Source organism: Akebia trifoliata, chromosome 3 (assembly GCF_017979445.1).
Source record: "Akebia trifoliata isolate Shusen 1 chromosome 3, ASM1797944v1, whole genome shotgun sequence".
NCBI lineage: Eukaryota > Viridiplantae > Streptophyta > Magnoliopsida > Ranunculales > Lardizabalaceae > Akebia > Akebia trifoliata.
This window is the reverse complement of record NC_141377.1, coordinates 56,747,748-56,766,847: the sequence shown is the minus strand read 5'-3', so window position 1 is coordinate 56,766,847 and position 19,100 is coordinate 56,747,748. Positions and strand designations below refer to the sequence as shown.

Sequence of the window (19,100 nt, the reverse complement as noted above, 5' to 3'; positions counted from 1 at the left end):
TAATTTACCTTTTAAAATATTAGTTAAAAGGTTTTTTAAGTTTACGTGGTAAAAAGGATTTGATTGTTTTAAAAACTAACCGACATAACCATAGGGTCATGTAATTGCAATTTTTTTTTGTTTTTTGTTTTTAATTAAAATGACTCTTAATTATATTAAATTTTTATTAAAAGGTGGCATTTGCAAACGCACATCTCTAAAGGGTGTATTTGTAATTTACAATATTAGTTAAATGGTAGTTTTGAAATTTTCATAGTAAAATGAATATTTTTATAATTTTTAAAATTAATAGTGTGTGCGATTGCAAATATCTTTTTCTTTGACTGAAATGACCCTAATTTATTAATTTATTAAGTTTAAATGTTAAGACGAGCATTTGAACTCAAATTTTGGTGTCTAACTAATTCTATTCCGCCTTCTATCATTATAATAATAATTAGAAGGTGACATGTGCAAGTGAAAGTTTTATTTGACATTTAAAATATTAATTAAAGAGTGATTTTGAAGATTACATGGTAAGAGATATGTTAGAATTTTAAAAATTAACCGACATGTGTGATTTTCTTAATTTTTGATCAAAATGCCCCTGTTTATATTAAATTTAAATGTTAAACATGTGTGATTTGTGTGGGATTCAAAATTTCTTGTCAACCCACTTCCAACTCCGCCTTCGCTCATTATAATAGTAAAAATAAGTTTACTTTCATATCCAACTACTTTCAATGATTGGAATCCTATTTTGATAAAAACTTCATCAAATCAATTTCAAATGATTTAAAAAGTAAATGACATTTAAATATTGTAGAATCTGAAAATCAATCTGAACTCGGTCTAGGTCTAGGTCCATTAGGGCTGGGTTAGGACATCACCAATTTAGGCACGATAGATGATCCAAGTATAACTCACCTCTTTACGGCCGGGTTAGGATTCAATGAAGCCCGGCCTGAACGATTAACAATCCTACTTGGATCATGGCTTTCAATCCTCAACCTTCTGTGCATAGGATCCGGATTCCATTATTAATTATATTAAAAGTTGCTTTAAATTAAAATTTTAGTCCAGACTCATTAAATTCAAGTCAAGTTTTATTGAAAATAAGTATGTAAGGAAATATCTTGTGTAATGGGCTACCATTTTTTATTTTTATTTTTATCGGTAAGCCTGTCTTTAATTTGTTCAGTAACTAAGTGCTCGTGGGATTTGAACCCGGGTCTCAGGTATCATCACCCAAAGACTTTACCAACATTTTATTGACCGACCCAACAATTGATATTTCATCACGATCCTAAGTCTTGCTTGATGAGCTATAGATGTAATTCTGCATGGCTGCAACACCATATACGATGATCCTCACAGCTTTGCCATGGCAAAGGAAGGCAAATTGGGTCTACCAGGGAGCTTTAAATCTTCCCAGTCCTTGTCATCCACCTTTGAGAAATACTTATCCACCATTTTGTCACTAATTAGCTCCAAACTAGAAGGGTTCCACTGTAATAATCAGGAAAGAAAATTGAAATTAGAAAACCAAATTAAAAGGCTTCAACCAGGAATTTAGATTTAACAATCGAAGAAATAGGATTGTGGACAAACAATAGAATGTCATTCAACCTTAGGGTTTCTGTCTTTGTCCAACAGTATAGCCCTGCAACCCTGCATTTAAAGGTTAATGTTCAGAATGATTTTCAAGAAGGGAAGGAATGAGACCATAATTTACACGTGTTTAAGTTCCAGAAACCTCAAAGAAATCTTTGCTGACTTCTCCTCTTAAGACATGACAGCACATTCTATATTCTCGGATAAGGCACTGACCAACACCTTGCAGCCTCCCTTCTCTGATCTGGAATTGCACCACCACTAAGAATTTAAGCCCATACAATTACAAAAACTTCAAATCTAGCTACTTTAAAAATTAATGAATTAAGCTTTTTCAATTATCAATCTGATGATTTGTACGAATTTTCATAATTTTTCTGATGAAATCAAGTAAACAGATACAGATTTTTGGGGGGGGGGGGGGGGTGTGGTTTACATAAGATTTCATGAAGTACCAAAAGTGAGCACAACCACACAATATTTGATGGATCGGTAAGAGAAATGTGAAAACACAAATGACGTATCTGTTGTTTTACCCCTAAAAAGTAACATATTTATGAGAAGAGCATATACCCCTTTGAACATTAAGATCAAGAACATCATATGAAACTTTAAGGCATCAATCACTTATCTCATCTCAGATTCTTTCACATGGAAAATTGTGTTCGACAAATGTTCCCATATCAGTCCACAGGTTTCCTTGCATCACTCAAGAGCTTAAGGTTATGAGTATTTTTAGAGTTCCCCAGGTTCATGAATTGTTCATATGAGATTTACTTGAAACCTAAAACCTCTATTCTGCAACACACCTAATGATGACTAGGTAGTCAGTTGTGGGTAAATAACAGTCCTTTGATGCAAGTATTTTTTTTCCCTCCTATTCATGGTATTCATCGGACTTGCCAATACCCTATAGGAGTATCTATTGGTTTTGCCCCAAACTTCCTTGTCTCATGAAGAAGGTCCAACACATACTTTCTCTAATAAATAAATATTTTCTCACAAGATCTCACCACTTTAATTCCTAGAGAGTATTTTAAATGTCTGAGGTTCTTGATTTCAAATTCACAAGCCAAATACTTCTTCAACCGTGCAATTTCTTCCTCACTATTCCCTATCACACAATATCATCTACATAGACATAAGAACTTGGTGCTATCCCCAATGTGTCTAATAAACAGTGTTGATTATGCTCGACTTAGTGTGTACTCCAGTTTTATCATTACTCCATTAAATCTTTGAAACCAAGTATTCCAGTTAACATACGTGCCTTCTTTTCTTCCCCTGCTAGCTATATTAATTATCAAAAGTATCTTAAAAAGTCCAAATTCTCAAAAGCAACTTCTGAGTACAGTTAAAATCTATTGCATCCACTTGAAGTTTTCTTTTCTGACTCTTTCTGTAATAGGTATTGTACTAAATGCAAACCATAAATTTCATTTCTCAGGCCAACACTTGTTTCCTAAGATTGATGAGTTTTGGCTACTCCCTATCAGGAGGCAACTTAACCCCACATTCCTTGCCTTATAAAATGCCTCCTAGTCATTTTTTGGGGGAAAAAAGGTATGCTGGCTCATGAGATTTGGATGTACTTCTGGGTCCTTTTTGGTGTGTTTAGCTGCTTTCCCCCTACGGTTAAAGGCCCTTTTGAATCTTGGATGGATCTGGGCATATCATTCTCACTGACCAAGCATCTTATGCAGTCTCTCACTTCCTTTGCCACTTGTTGGGGCATTTGGAAGTAGAGGAACTGGCGTCTCTTTGAAGGAAGGAAGCCACAACCAATAATATCAGTGTCAATTAAAGGTTTTTTATTCACTTGGTGTAAAGCCTTTGAAGAGTTCAAAGGTGTTTTCTTCGAGGAATTCATGGGTAGATGGATTGGGTCTGTATACTGTCTTGACGTCGCCAGGTGTTTGTTTGTTGTTCTTGTGCTTTGTTCTTTATTGTTTGTACACTTTGTTCGTCATCTCGACCACTTTTAATACAAGTTGCATTTACCCATCCAAATATATATATGTTTAAAATTTTCAAATGATTAGTCATTTTCAGAAAATCTATCCTTATTACTGATAGTTTTGAGTGTACTTTTGGACATGTTAACAGGATGGTATAGAGAAAAAAGAATGGTACACAATCTTACCGATCTGAGAGAAATTTTAAGACTCATAGGAGACGCCTTCTTCAATGACTGAATTGTTGCAGTGATCCAACCATCATCCCTGCCCATATTTTCCCTCTCCTACAACAACCAAAATAAGATTCACTGAAGAACTGAGGATCTAACCCATGGCCAACCAAAATAAGATTCACTGGAGAACTAAGAATCAAACCCATGGCCAGGTATTAAGTGATAGAAGTAACAGAGAACAAAGCAAAACACAGAGCAATAAAAATCAAAAGGTTCAAATACAAAGGTCAAGAAGGGGATACAGCTTCATGAGCAATCGATCCATTAAATTAATTTTGTCAAATTCATCAACTTACAAGAGCAGCTAAAATTTCTTCAATTGTTCTTCTGGAGAAGCATCTGTCAATAACATCTAGTCTGCAACCAGGAAACTATTGGTGATGAGTATTGTGAAGCATTCCATGTTTCAAACTATTGCAACTAAACATGTATTAGTTCTAAACATTCAATTTTAGAATCTTGCCATGAGGCAATGTTTCAGAAACGAAGTTGACCAAAACAATCTGAAACATTCAGAGACATTCCAAAACATTCAACGTTTTGAGGTCAATGTTTCCTTCTGGTTTCAGCAGAAACCAGAATGTTCCACTGAAACATTTTGGAACTGCACGAAATTTTGAACCATGATGACCATCATCATCAAAGCATCCAAAGACTTGGGTCAGCTAAACAAAATACCCCTCAATTCAATTCTGTCCAAAGCTACATCTTTCGTTGTGAGAGAGAGACATACAAACCACCTGATTAAAAGAGAAGACTTACTTGTGATAAGAGCTCTTTGCTTTCAAAGGGGGTCGTTGAGAAAATTCATCAATAAGTGCCGAAATAATAGGTGGATCCGTTGTATTCACCTTACATAGTGCTTCCTCTAGCGAAGCCAAACTCTGTTCACTGATGGAAAACATGTTATGACACATTCACATCGCAAATCCTTCCAAGAGGAAGATAAAAGCGACACTTCATCATGGAAAGATGTCACACAGTCTGTATAGAGAGGTAGTTAAAAGAATCCTTAAGTTCTAACAACTGCAAATCAAAGATAATTATTTTGAATGATGAACACTGAGCAAAGATCAAAGACTATGCTACAGAGTTAACATCAAGATGATCCTCCATCTCCACTACAACTCACCTAAGTTCTGTGGTAGAAGGGAAATTAAAAACCATACAAATAGGATAGAATCACATGAGTTACACTTCTCTTATGATTTGCCTAGCATTAGAAAAGTTTGAACACATTATGAGGCAGATCTCAAGTCAACTCAGTGACTCAAATTCATCCACAACAAAAGCAAGTTAAGAGTTTATGTTAAAATGCTCATCTGAGTACTTGAAGTTGTGATAGTTTTCTTGGAAAGATTTGTATTCTAATATCATTTTTATCCAAGATATCTAATTAGACGAGAAGTATACCGTAGCAGGGACAAAGTGAGTTGCAAGGCCACATGCGAACATGTCTGCACCGTCCAACCTTGCACCTGTAAGACCAACATATTCACCTGCGAAGAAATTTAAGGAAAATGATGATTAAGAATAAGTGAAATAATAAAATTTGCTAAAAAATTGTTCAATACGATCCAATATTCAATTCAGAAGACAAACATACACCATGCTACGCACCCACACTGCAACACACATTAGAGGGACAATAAATTCCTCATAAAGCACAACTAAAGAGGATATAACCATGGTACACACAAAGGCGTGTTTTGCATGTGCATGGGTGGCTGGTATCAATTTTTTTACTTTCAAATATATAAAAATAAATAAATGATTACGAATAACATGTAATATTAAATAAATCAGTAGTAAATGATAGCAGTAAATAATTCATATCATAGCCCATTACATATAGGGTCAGGATACCTTGTCTTCTAAGAATGACTCATGAAAAAAACTCATAATCCCAACCCTTTAAATGCAAGATCTAATGGTTGAGATTTATCCTTGAGATAAGTATCTTCAAGATTTGTGATATCAAGATACTCATAAATCTCAACCATTGGAATTTGTGTTTCTAATGGGTTGGGATCATGTGTTTTTTTCATAAGTCATTCTTAGGAGTCAACGGATCTCAACCCTTACATAAAATTTTCAAATGAATAATAATAAGAGCAAGATGGATCACAGGTTGAACAAAAGGTAAATGTAGATTTTTGTATGACGATGTTCATTGATGTGTTGGATCCTTGGATAATATTTTCAATTTTGCAAAAGTAGACTAAGGCATTATAGAATGACCAGATTTTGTTAAACTACTTAGCTTCAGCTAGAGATAGCATGATCATAGTATTAAATTTCAATATATTTCCAAGAAATATATGAAAATATTTCCATATGCACAAGGTTCAACATTAAATTCATCAACCAATTCCTTTTGGTAAATATTTCAATGAAACCACTATTCATTTCGCACAATATCTTAATGAATAGTATTTTTTACTGAAAATATATTTTTCTTAAGAAATTATCCTAAAATTATAGATAAAATTCATAAAATATAAAAAAAATTATAAAATTCTTGTAGAAAAGACTTGTTACACATGACAGTGATAGACACTCAACATCATTGAAGCCTTGTTCCAAAGATTTGGGTTCATCTAAACCATAATATAAACAATTAAAAATATAGACAAAATATCCATTTATTAGAACAAATTGATCAATTATCTATATCATCTGAAATATTCATTCATTATTTGATTTATTCTAATTTCTAAGTATATTAGCACATACATAAAATCACTCATTATAATTAGTTGAATATATTAGTAATTACTCACATGTATAAAAATATAAATATAATGATGCATGAATGTAAGACTTAATAGTTTGCTCATCAAGTGTTCTACATATTAGAGTGTATGTAGTTAGTGTGACATTATTATTTTATTCACATGTATAATATAATTGTTTTCAGTTGTTGAGATCTCAAAGACTTGTGCTAACGTGTTTTAGAAAGTTGTTGATCTTTATTTCCACAACCATATGGTTGTTTATTGTATTTAGATGAGTTACGATTGTGTTTTAATGTCTATTTTATCATTCTCTACTATTTCAGTGAAAATTTCCTTACCATTTCTGTCATTTCCATGAAAAGCCTTAATTTCCAAAAACATCGTCTACGGCTTATCAAAAGAACAAAATGGCTAATTAGTAAAGTGAAACCCACTTAGTTGAATAGTGGAACCTCTTAGCAAGAAATGAGTGGGGTCAATCCCAATTAATAGATCATACAAGTGGGACTGACCTAGTTGTATATTTTGGGAAGTGCAATAGCCAAGGACATCTTTATAGAGCCAAGGGCATGAAACATATTAAATTGACTTTATTGGCTGAAACAGCTTGCAGTACATTTGATGCCCTTGGTCCTAGCAAAAATGCTCTTAACCATAGCACTTCTCAATACTCTGTTGAAAAAAAATAGGATGCTGCCATGAGTTAAGAATATTACAATGGTAATATGAGAAAAAAAAAATCTAAGAAAAAGTATCCATGCAGTATCCTTTACTAATGTTGGTATGGTACCATGTGGATACAAGTACATTGGGCATGTTGAAGTACTTGACATTGAGCATGGCTAAAATTGAAAACCTGCTTGTTTCTCATTGAGAAAGGATTCGTTAAGTCTGATCTTATTTATTATTTAAACAAAATTTAACTTGTGCCAGTTGTTTGGTTCCACATACAATAGAGTGCAAAGGTGACAATATAATGAAGTTTTCAGAGGCGTGAGCCACAAGGTCGCAAAAAAGATACTGAGGTGGTAGATTGGGGTGTCCAGAGACTCGAGGCATCGATATGGCATTAAAAAGGCATACATTTTTTCACTGAAGCATTCACCATTGTTGTAAATAGAAATTCCTTTTCTTAATATCATTATTTTCATTATGTGTTCTTTCTACACTTACGTCAAGTAAGAAATCTCTGATTTTAAACATTATTTTTATTTCTATTTTGATTTATTTTCTACTACCGTTATTTGATCTTCTACTGTCATGCTGTCGTTTTCATGTACATACATATTCCAAAGTCCTTCAGACTGATTTACAAACCCAACAAGCAAGTCTCTTGATATAGTGGAAGATTGAGATTGACTAGGCCTTAAAAAAATCGTTTAGTGGTGGATATGATTTTCTACTTTTATATAATATAGTGGTGGATAGTGTACATGATTAGTATTCAATATTGACTATTGACTCAATAATTAATTATAGGGGATTGAAACTTGACGTTGATTAGGTGGATTGAAACTTGGAATCCTAAAGTTAGAAATATGTGTTGGGTAACCTATTTTTCCTATTTTTTAATATAAACAATTTATATAATTATATTATTTATTTAAAAATTGCATGTGCTTACACCTCGAGGCACTGGAGATTGCAACGCCTTGTCTCATGCCTCAGTTTATGAAAACAATGCAAATAACCCTAGTCCTTGAAAAGAGAAATTGATATTGCATCACTATAAACAATTAGCATGTAATAACCACTAAACAAACATATGTAATAAAGGATAGGATTGGCATTACCAAAGAAGCCAGGGAGCCTAGACAGAAAATAAGAAGCACCCACATCTGGGAATAGTCCTAGTGCTGTTTCTGGCATGGCAAACACCTGTAAGAAATCTGTTGTAAGATAAGGTCACAAAAGAAACAATAAATGTCTTAAGATGCTAGTCTTCAATAGGACAGTGTAGCAAAAGGAAAGGACTTGATAGAATATGATTGGCTTCTTAGAAGCAACCAAGCTGCACTGTGTGCAATATTCCAACTTGGTACACAAAGACCTCCGAAATAACCGGGATAGGTTAAGAAAACATGAAGTACATCAATCTTGGGATAAATGTCAAATTTCATATAGTTGTACAAATTGCATACAACTCTCTCAATGGTTCAACCCCATGGTTTCCGTTTCAGGTAGAGTAACATGGATGGAATATCACAACAATCAGTGTTTGGAAGACTTCCTCTCTTCCCTACACTACAATGATTTAGACATATGAATTCATGTTCCTTTTGAACTGAATAACCATGATAGTGCCAAAGGAATTCGGAACTATCGGATGTGCATATCTTAATTATTGACTAGACCATTCAACAAGACTTGTTTTAATCACTTACCCTTTTCGTTTAAGCTCTTTAATATTTCTTTTACCCTAATATTTGGAAACCCAAACCTTAGAAAAATCTTATTTCCTCTGAAGGTGCTACAACACCAAGTCGGGGCCAGATCAAAATCCAGGCAAGGCTGAACTTGTGTCACATTCATATACTGAAGGGCCCTTAAAAATATCAAGTTAACTAGGGCTAGCTGATTTGGTAGTCAGTAGTGAACGAGTTTTAAAACCATGTTCTAAACTTCATAAAAGTACCCTTCATAACCATGATAAACACAATGAGCTAACTCAAAATTGAACTATGTTTACTTGTCTTGATAAGATTTGGGCCACTAACTCAATCCATGGCTACTCTGTGAGTTGACTCAAAACATGGCCGAGTTACCTCAAATTGACTCGCCTAATATGTTCAAAGAATGGTATTCTTAATTTCTTTTTTTTTTTAAGATACTTTTTACCACAATTGAAATATAAATCATTTTTTACTTTCATTCAATTATTATTTTAACGGCTCAGCGAGATAATTGGTGAGTCATTGAGTTTTGAGTAAACTTGACCAATGAAGTTTCGAGTTAATCAAGCCTTTGAAGTATTATAAAGTATTCTTCATTGAAGACAATTAGTTCACTTGTATAGAATGAAGGAACACATTAGGTATTTAAGCTGAACAACAGCCAAAAAAGTTATCCTTATTGTACCTAAACTTTGTCAGCATTGTGGCTAAGATGTAGTATCTCTTTATCAGTGTAATGCTAGACATGAAATACATAAAACAAAAAATATTATCTATAAGTTTTGATAATGGGAGAGGCAAATACCGAATTCTCTGTGGCTACACGGAATCTACCATGCATAGAAGCTCCAGCACCACCTCCCATCACAATTCCATTAAGAAGTGAAACCTTCAGTCAAGTTTGTTCATTAAGAATAAGATTGAAATTACTTCATGATAAAAATTATACAATTAACTCAACAAAGAACCCATTAGTAGATAAATTCATATGAAAATAACTAAAAAATAATAATAAAATTGAAAAATGATTCACCTGGGGTTTACTATATGTAGCCAATATATAATTTAAGCTGAATTCATCGTAAAAAAATTTAGCACCTAATCTCCAATGACCTGAAAAATACGAATGGGCTACAAGGTAATACCAGCGTCTGTTTGATGTCTTATTAAATCAAAGAAAAAATGTATACATCACACCAGAGGATCAATTTCCTAGACATTTAGACACCAAGGATCAATAGAAAAATAAAAATTTAATCAACAGAAAAAAAAAAAAAAGAACATTTACCTTCAGTTATATCATGAACCACTGCTGCAACATCACCACCAGCACAAAATGCTCTTCCTTTTCCCTAAAACCACATAACCAGAAAAATTACAGTATATCAATCATGAAATACAGAAGAAAACAAGTAATATATATCACCAGAGCATGCACTCGCACCCTAAAACCAAATCAAAAGGCCAAATCAAAGACGAAGGAAAATTGAAGTTTGGGGAGAAAAACAAAGCAAGATAAAATTAATTCACTGTGAACCCACCCTTTCGACTCCAAGCCACAATTCACTGTCTTCACCCAAGGGGAATATGAGAGGAGTCTTCAATATTGGATGATAGAATGGGAATCAAATCAAACTCCTAGTAACTGAGGTTTCTCCTAAAACCAAAATTCTAGGACAAAACATCTACATTCCAAATCTTGAACTCTGTGACATGACCGTCTGCCCTGGAGAGAGAGAGAGATGGAAAATCCTCTTTAAGATCAGAGTACACCATATTTCCTTACAAAATCCAAACCTATCCCCTTTACCAACAATAAGGGGTCCACATACCCCCATTATCTCAATTCAAATTTCGGCTATCATCTTAAAAAAATACAAGATGACTTCTCCTCAAACCTCAAACCCACTTCCCTAGGAGGCTATATTCATACTATTAAGGATTTTAATCCCCAAGCCTCCTTCCATCTTAGGAGCACAAATGGACATTTGGCCGATCAAATAATATTAGTGAGTCATATTGTCCATTCCATAAGAAGTCCATGAATTTCTCCTACTTATTAACTACATTGCTTCAACTAGTGAACAAGGATATATAGTAGATTGGAAAAGTAGAGGGATATCCTAATAAGAATGACCCCCCTCCCACCCCACCCCAGACACACACCCCTTTAGGCCCCACTTGGTATACCCAAAAAAAGAAAAAGAAATAGCCAACTAACTAAGGCCTTAACCTCCTTCGAAAGTCTTTGAACTGAATTAGTTCATCCAGCAATCTCAAGCTCCTCCAAAGTGGAACTACCTTTTCATCTACTACTGTAGAAGACTCCATATTTAGCTACAGCTACACCAACAAACTATGACCTTGTGTCTCCACTAGCACGTTCCCTCTACAATGTTCCCTACCTATTGATTTCTTCTCAGCAATAAGTTTGATGAACTCTAGAGTTTCAAGTTCATGCCCTCATAAGATAATCTCAAAGAAATACCAAATGAGAAATGTCAAGAAGAAAACATAAAATTGAACTTGCCCAACCCCAATGCTAGAATTTCAACTCATGTCCTTTCTCCTTCCCTTGTCATGGTTGTACACCAAAAGGTGTGAAAGAATGATGGGTCCTTTGCAGACGTCCAGCAACTTCTAATTCTATCAGATTCCAAGTCAAATGAGCCCATGTGGGTTGTGGCTAAGCACTGCATACCTAATCACCAAAGGGAAAAGCTCCATGTATTCCTCATTCACACATACATGCATGCATCTGCAGTTTTTTTTTTCTGGTAAGTTGGACTTGAAACCAGTCTCAAAGTTGCATGCGGTTGCACATAATTAAGTACATATGCTTAGGTACTGTTGCATAGATGAGAGTCTCAAGTGTTTCCAAAGTTTCATGGTTTTTTAGTCCATCTCACATTTATAACAGTTACAGGTGCAACCAACAAAGCAAAGATGATTAGCTTCCCATGCAAAATTACAAAAGCATGACACAATTTAGACATAATTTCATCTATGTAGATACCAAAGATGATTTTAGTAGATTTGTTTTCATTTTCTCTTTGTTTGTACATCCAACATGGATCAGTTAAACTGAGTATGTGAGTAGAAGTTTACCTTCAAAATCACCAACTTGACATTAGGATCCTCTTCGTAAGCACTAAAAAGCTCCAATAATCGAGTAACCTAAAATCCAACATTAAATAGATCTATCAGTCTCTCACGGTCCACAAAAGCAGGTTGGGTAATTCAATTAGGATCAGTTTTTCAGCCCAGCCAGCCCTTGTATAAAAGTATTGCCAAAGCCAAACACATATAATGGAAAGCAATGACAATTATTAGAAACTTTAAAATGGAGATATGCATCATTACCACATTAAAAACTTCAGAACCATTCTATTAGGTTTTTTGGATCATAATTGCCCAAAGATAACATACTATAAATGATAAACTGTATTTACGAGCACAAACACAAGGAAGGAGAATCATTGAACATCATACCAAGCATATTCAAAAATTTTGGAGTAACTAAACAAGTTCCAATTGCACAGAGTATTATTATAATAGGAGAGTACTGTTGCGTAAAAAATCCCACAAACATCTTCCAAACCTTCTCTCCCACTAACAGCCTTGATTACAGGCTGAAGGAATCTATATTTCGTGATATCTAAAGAGCTAAAAATCTAATATGCAATATAAGCTACACCTTATCCCAAATATTGGGGGCGGCAATATAAACCCTAGTTCAACGTTTTACTCCATCTTGAGCTCTATCATCTATCAAAGCATGTTACTTCTAAATCAACATCATTGTTTCAAAAGCAGCATGATACTTAAATATCAACCAAATCTAGGTTCAATCCAAAAGCCCCAGGCTAGACACAAACAAAATGATCTCATAACCATGAGACCTTTAAACACCCCAATTTGAATGGACCCCCCTCAAAAAAGGCTAAAAAAGATGTATTTTTATCAAAATGGGTCTAAAGGCCCAAAACCCTCAAAATAATTGTTTAACTCCAAATAAAAGCCTAAGGCCCTTTGTTTGGCCCACGGGCTAATAAAAAATGATGGATCAACCCCCACCACCTCACTTCTCAACCCAACCCAATCCTATACATACCCTAACCAAATCAAGTTCAACCCAATCCCTAAGCCCATTAGACCTAAAACCCAACCAAAAACCATTGACCTAAGCCCAAGTATCAACCCAAGCCCAATGATCACAATCAATCACCATAAGAGATCAAAGATCATCAAAGTGAGACACATCTCACCACCACAACTTACCTCCCTAAACCATCTACCAACCCCATCATTTTTCTCTAAAAAGTTAACCTACCCACATCTCAACCCACACCCATGTCATAACATATCCCCATCATTTTCTCTGAATCTCTCATCACAAGCCACCCCCACACCCCTTTTCTCCCTAATCGACTCACCTAACACACAGCCCCCACACCTTTGGAACGCATGTCACCATCCTCTCCACCCCCCCTCCCCCCGAAAAAATCAACAACTACCCCCTTACAACACCATTCTTCTACCCAAAACCCACTCCCCTTAACCCCACCTAACACTCAACCCAAATGGGTTGAGAGATCCAACCCATTCGGATAAAAAACAACCCACTTACATCCCCTTCCACAAATACCCTTCTCCCAACCCTAAATTTCACACACCCTACTCATAAGCCTCATACCATTCTACACCTTTCCACCATTTCACCCCATTTTACCCCTAAAAGTCACCTCCAAAATCCTATAATCCCCTCCCCCCATTCTCAACACAAAGCCCCCAAGACTTGAATTCTCTATCAAGTCTCACTCTCTCTCAACCCTTTCTCAACTCTCTCTCAATTCACTCTCAACTCTCAACTCCCTTCCTCATAACCTCTGCACCTTCATCCTTCAACCACCAAGAGTCCACATCCACATACCAAGACTAAGTCGAAGAAGCTCACAACGTGAAAGTCAAAGAGGAAGAAGAACAAGGTAGGACATGGACTAAAAAAGAAAAAAAAAAAAAAAAGGAATAATCCCCCCCCCCCTCACTCCCCTCCAATTTTCCCTCTTCTACTTCTCCCCTCTCCCTTTTTTCATTTTTTTTTTCTTTTAGATCAACCTTAAGATGTGATGCAAACCCTCCTCTACTTCCGGTATATTGGGCTTTGGCTTAATCGAAAGGGTAGAGGTTGAAAAACCTTTTCAAAATATTTTCGTAAAAATCCCTACACTAGTGCACACACAACAAAATACTTTGAGACTAAGACTTTGGGCCCTTTCCTTATGGAAATAGGTCGTTGATCGAAAAGTACATTTTTCAAGATTTTCCAAGGTATGGTCCATAGAAGGGTCCCTTCCTCAATCAGGAAGCCCTCAATGGTTTAAACTGAAATCAAAATCCCTCGCACTCAATGGTACAAAACTGGTTTTTTCGATTTTTATTTCATTTTACAAAAAATTGACCGAATCCGAAGTTACCACGGTACCACCAATGGTGAAGGGAGTAGAGTGCCTAACAACTTCCTATTCCCTAATATAGATTCCCTTACCTAAACCTTAGGCGAACCAACACGCTTATTCGTACGAGAGTCACTACTAAAATGATTTTACAAAACTACTTTCCAGGTGCCCATTTACACCCTTTTCTAAAAAAGGAATGGTGGCAACTCCAAACCCAAGAAGTAGAGATCTTTGGATTCAAAAATCTCATGTCTACAAGACCTATCTATCATTTTTGCGTTAGGCACCTATCCATGCCAGATCTAGGCCATCAAAGATCTAATCTAGGCAAGCAATAGCTAAAGGAGAAATATGCTAGGCTGCAACATAATGCCCAAAAGAAGTACAATTTTGTTGTTTCAGATTTTTGTAGCTTTAGTTGATGAACCCATGGTTTAAAATCTCATTCCGGATTGATGTTTCGATTTTTTGAAAAACCGAAACAATCCCGAAACAATGTGAAACATTTCCAATACATTCAATACTTTAAATTAGGATTTTTTAAAAGTCTTCCTCGGAAAACAATGGTCAAGGGCCATGTGGTTAGTTTGAAGACATGGGTATCTCAAATATTTATGAAAACAGAGGGGTGGTTAAATAAATAACTGAGTCTTGTAAGGAAGACCAAAGTCTAGGGCAACTTCATTATCTCTTCTTGAACAAGAAGAAGTCGTAAAAGCCGCCAACAACAACAAAAAAAGAAGAAGAAGAACATGACGATCTTACCTCGAACATCAACCAGGTTTCTCTCTCTCTCTCTCTCTCTCTCTCTCTCTCTCTCCTTCTTCTCTGATTTCTCAGAGAAATTAGTGAAAGTTTCGTACGTTTCAAGTTCTATGTAGTTTCGTCTCGGTTCGTTCCAGGTTGAAACGTTTCGTACGAAACAACATTTTGAACCATGGTTGAACCAATTATGACTGAAAAGATTAAAAAATTAGAAGAAGAAAAAAAGAAGGTAAAGAATACAGTCAGTAACTAAAAACTTTAAAAAAAAATGCCACCATATATCTATTTGTGCTTGGTTTGACAACTAAATAACACAAAATTAAAACAACAAATACGATTCACCCAAAAGGTATGCCCACGATAAGATATCATTGCGATAAGGGTTGATTGGTGACCAAATGATTTGTAGAGACAACAGAAACTGCAGAGCCACATTTTTTTCTTTGATTGGCGATCACACGAATTACAAAGATGATATGATGTTCATTTTCTTTCATTGCTTCCCAATGAAAGAAAGATGTATGGCTTGGCAAAGTTTGAAGAAAATGGTCAAAAATTTGACGGGTGAAATACCATACTGGTAATTTGAAAATTCGATACACATTCTAAAGCACTTATCAAACTATGGAGACAGTATGACACTATTACCATGCCCGTAGCACCGGTGTCTAGAGTTGAAGAAGTGCAATCTTGTGTCTAGGCCTAGTATGTGGTAACAAAGGAGTAAATTATATAAACAACCATTTAGCGTACCATTTGAAATGAGAGAGCATTCAATTGGCGTGTCCTGTTTAGTATTAGTGTCTTCGCATATGAATTCTCTTCAACCAAAACCTGCCAAACAAATTAAAAATAATGAATCAATAAACCCGCATTCGAACTCAACCTACATAGATTCGGCAAATTCATACTACTTACTATAGAACATATCGAGGGCAGTTTAGTTATTCAACCAAGTACATGTATTATGATAATAAGTAGTGATGCAATGGAAACGGGATTTAAAATCTAAACTTCTAAACAACTAAAAATAGTCTGAGACCGAGATGGCTCGGGCAATTCACCTCGGTACCATTCGTGAAAGGGTGAGATTCACAATGCAAATTGTCCATATAGATCCAACATGACTAGTTTGATATTTTGAAAATACCAGCCAAGTTAATAAAATTTGTGCGAGTCAATTAGTTTTCCAAACCAACCATATTTTATAAAACTAATAACTTTTTAAATATAAAAATATTTCAATAAACAATTAAACCGAGTTAAATTGGAGGGGAAAGAGTTAATCACTCAAGGGATCAAAAGCATTATTTTGCACGTCAGTTTCATGGAATTGACATAGCAACTAAGACCTAGGATCAGTTTAAATCAAAATCTTTTGCTCCCCAATATGATATCTTTAAGCACTTAGGGCAAAAAAAAAAAAAAATGTTTTTTCCCCAAACAATGGCGACCCAAACACAACCTTAGCTCTAGTGTACTATTTAAACTCAGCGTTTCTGATTCTGTACTGTAAACGATCTGATTTGCAGAGTCCGTTAAATCATGAAGCTTTGAAACGAAGTTTTTTTTTTTTTTATATACTTTAAATGATTTACAGGGAAAGAAACCAGGGGATGAGTGAAAATCACAAAGATTCAAAATTCCAAACTTGGAACTTAAAAAATTGTTGAATTAATTATCAAAATACCTGATCGGCGTCGCTGTCTGTTGAATTGGGAGACGCCATGATTCTTCGTTTGGCGAAGCTCTGATAATCCCAAATTTCCAACACAAAAAAAAACCTCTGAAATAAGCCAAGATGGTTATTGAGGTGTTCTATCGTAGAACAACAGAACAATGTTAAGTTTATCACAAACTGCGATTCCTCACAAAATAATTTTCTAAATATAGGTTTTCCTGTAAACAATTTTTCGAGATTGTTTTCCCTTTCTTTTTGTGAATTACACGAAATATAGGGCAGAAAGCATACTTTCAAGTAAAGTTCCTCAATATTTGTGGCACTCGATGCGCATGGATGAGATTGGAGAAAATAAAAAAGAGAGATTTACGGGCAGACCTATGTGTTGTAATATTATTAGAAAAACTCCCTTATTTTGCCATTCTTGTTAATTGAACAAACCTTATTTTATAAATCACTTTAGCATAGTCTTCTTGTCATTTAATACCATAGTCTTCCAGATTTCATGAAAAAATTCATTTAAATAAAAAAAATAGTTTTGAATTTGGTCGTGTTGAAAATGAATTACTTTGAATTTTCAAATTTAAAATTAAAATGATTAAAACTATCTTTTTATTTATTTTTATTTTTTCAAAATTCATAAAATATTATCATTTATAATTATTATCTGATCATATTTTTGGATGCGACATCAATACAGTATTGAGTGCAATGTCCAACAAAATCAATTTAGAACGACTATTTTTTTTTTTTTTTATTATAGGATATCATGAATTAGAGCAGGGGTGCCAACGAGTCAGTTCCACATATATCCAAATTGGGACCTATATAAACCCTTGGGTTCGGTTCTTACCAATTTTGGTTCTAGGTATGATATCAAACTGAGCCTATAAATACCCTAACACCTGATACCCATCAGGACCCATTAAGAATAACAATTTCCCGAGCCATTCTACTTGCTCCTACTTACTTGTTTCGTCCACATATTTTCTCATGGTACTCTTTATGCCCACTTTACTAAAATTATTAAAAGTTACAAAACGATCTTCACTAGATTCAAAATCGAATTTGTTTTAGCTGATTCGATAGATGCCTATCAAACTTTATAAAATTAATTTGGTATGTACTTGCATACTAAGCATAAAGATTTACATGAGAGAGTTTTGTTCGGTAGGTATTTACTGTACATTGCAACATAGATTCATTAACTACCTATCGATTAGAATTTTTGTGTAAATTTCCAGTTCAGTATGTCACTATTGAATCTTTGTGTATAAAATCAATAGGTACCTACCGAACCTTGCAATAATTATTTGGTATTGGCATACCGAACTGAAAATTTCACAAAAAATTTCTTAAATGAATGGCTTCAACTCGGTTGATCTTTGTGGTTTAAGATTTAAAAAAAAAATAAAAAAACAAAAACAAAAAATTAAAGAAGGAGAAGACCCTCCTTGAAACTTAAAACTCTCGTTAAAAGTTTTCAAGATGCGAAGAAGAGGAAGAATGAGAGAGAGAGAGAGAGAGAGGTGGATGGTGGAAAAGGAGGGAACGGATAGAGAAGATGGTAATGATTTTCATTCGATAGACTCGATGAAGAAGATGATGGGTGTATAGAGTAATACGACAAGGGCATTTGAGTCTTACCTTTTTTTTAATGTCACTTAAAAAAAAACATTCGATAAAATAAATAATTATTTTTATTATGTAAAATATTTAACTTATAATTCCTTAATTGAGAGTTACGATCAACAAGGAATTCTTCATGTAAATCAAATTTTTGACAATAAAATTATGATATGGAGCATTTATTTATTGTTAAAATTGAATAAGAATGTAAAAAAATGAATGAACGTTCATGTAGAGAGAAGGTTAAAAATAACGACTTCATCTTAATTTGTATTTATTTAACAATTAATTTCACTGTATTTAATTTAACAATTAATCTTATTTCAAATGTTTTAAATAAAATAAAGTTACTAGTTGGATATCCATCAGGTACCTTAAAGAGACCTATTCTTATCAGGTCCCTAAAATAGCTTCCAAGAATTGGACCCTAAAATGATTAGGTCCATGATGGTAGACCCAAAATCGACTAATCAATTTTTGGTACATCGGATAATTGGGTACCCATTGACACCCTTAGATTAGAGTCACAAGACCATATTTTATATAACAAAATAATTATTTAAATAAAGAAAATTAATTACTTTTCCAAAAAATTTAAAAGCAAGGTACATTAAAAGTAGTTTTATTAACCTGGCCAACATTTTAAGATGA

At 34.4% G+C, this 19,100-nt stretch overlaps 1 protein-coding gene across 2 annotated transcripts; it reads right to left on the bottom strand.

Annotated features, from left to right (window-relative positions):
- Positions 1-1,067: 1,067 nt before the first annotated feature.
- LOC147408239 (3-hydroxyisobutyryl-CoA hydrolase 1-like) lies at positions 1,068-17,228 on the bottom strand. Of its 2 annotated transcripts, XM_086437149.1 has the most exons (15): positions 17,112-17,228; positions 16,830-16,889; positions 15,893-15,973; positions 12,024-12,092; positions 10,204-10,267; positions 9,949-10,028; positions 9,721-9,804; positions 8,316-8,400; positions 5,198-5,283; positions 4,547-4,668; positions 4,081-4,141; positions 3,737-3,835; positions 1,736-1,837; positions 1,609-1,650; positions 1,068-1,488 (listed from the first exon to the last, which is right to left on the bottom strand). In XM_086437149.1, the coding sequence occupies exons 2-15, from the start codon at positions 16,866-16,868 to the stop codon at positions 1,351-1,353; spliced, it is 1,152 nt and encodes a 383-aa protein (XP_086293275.1). In that variant the 5' UTR covers positions 16,869-16,889; positions 17,112-17,228; the 3' UTR covers positions 1,068-1,350. The 2 variants fall into 2 exon arrangements, with proteins under 2 accessions (XP_086293275.1, XP_086293274.1); XM_086437148.1 differs by lacking the exon at positions 17,112-17,228 and having other exon boundaries at positions 16,830-17,093.
- Between the last annotated feature and the right edge of the window lie 1,872 nt (positions 17,229-19,100).

Excerpts from the sequence above, each read along its gene's own strand:
- LOC147408239 (XM_086437149.1), bottom strand. The coding sequence starts at position 16,868 with ATGGCGTCTCCCAATTCAACAGACAGCGACGCCGATCAG. Across the intron at positions 15,974-16,829 it reads CAGACAGCGACGCCGATCAG|GTTTTGGTTGAAGAGAATTC; the intron begins GTATTTTGATAA and ends TTTGTTTGGCAG. Across the intron at positions 1,489-1,608 it reads ACAAAGACAGAAACCCTAAG|TGGAACCCTTCTAGTTTGGA; the intron begins GTTGAATGACAT and ends TGATTATTACAG.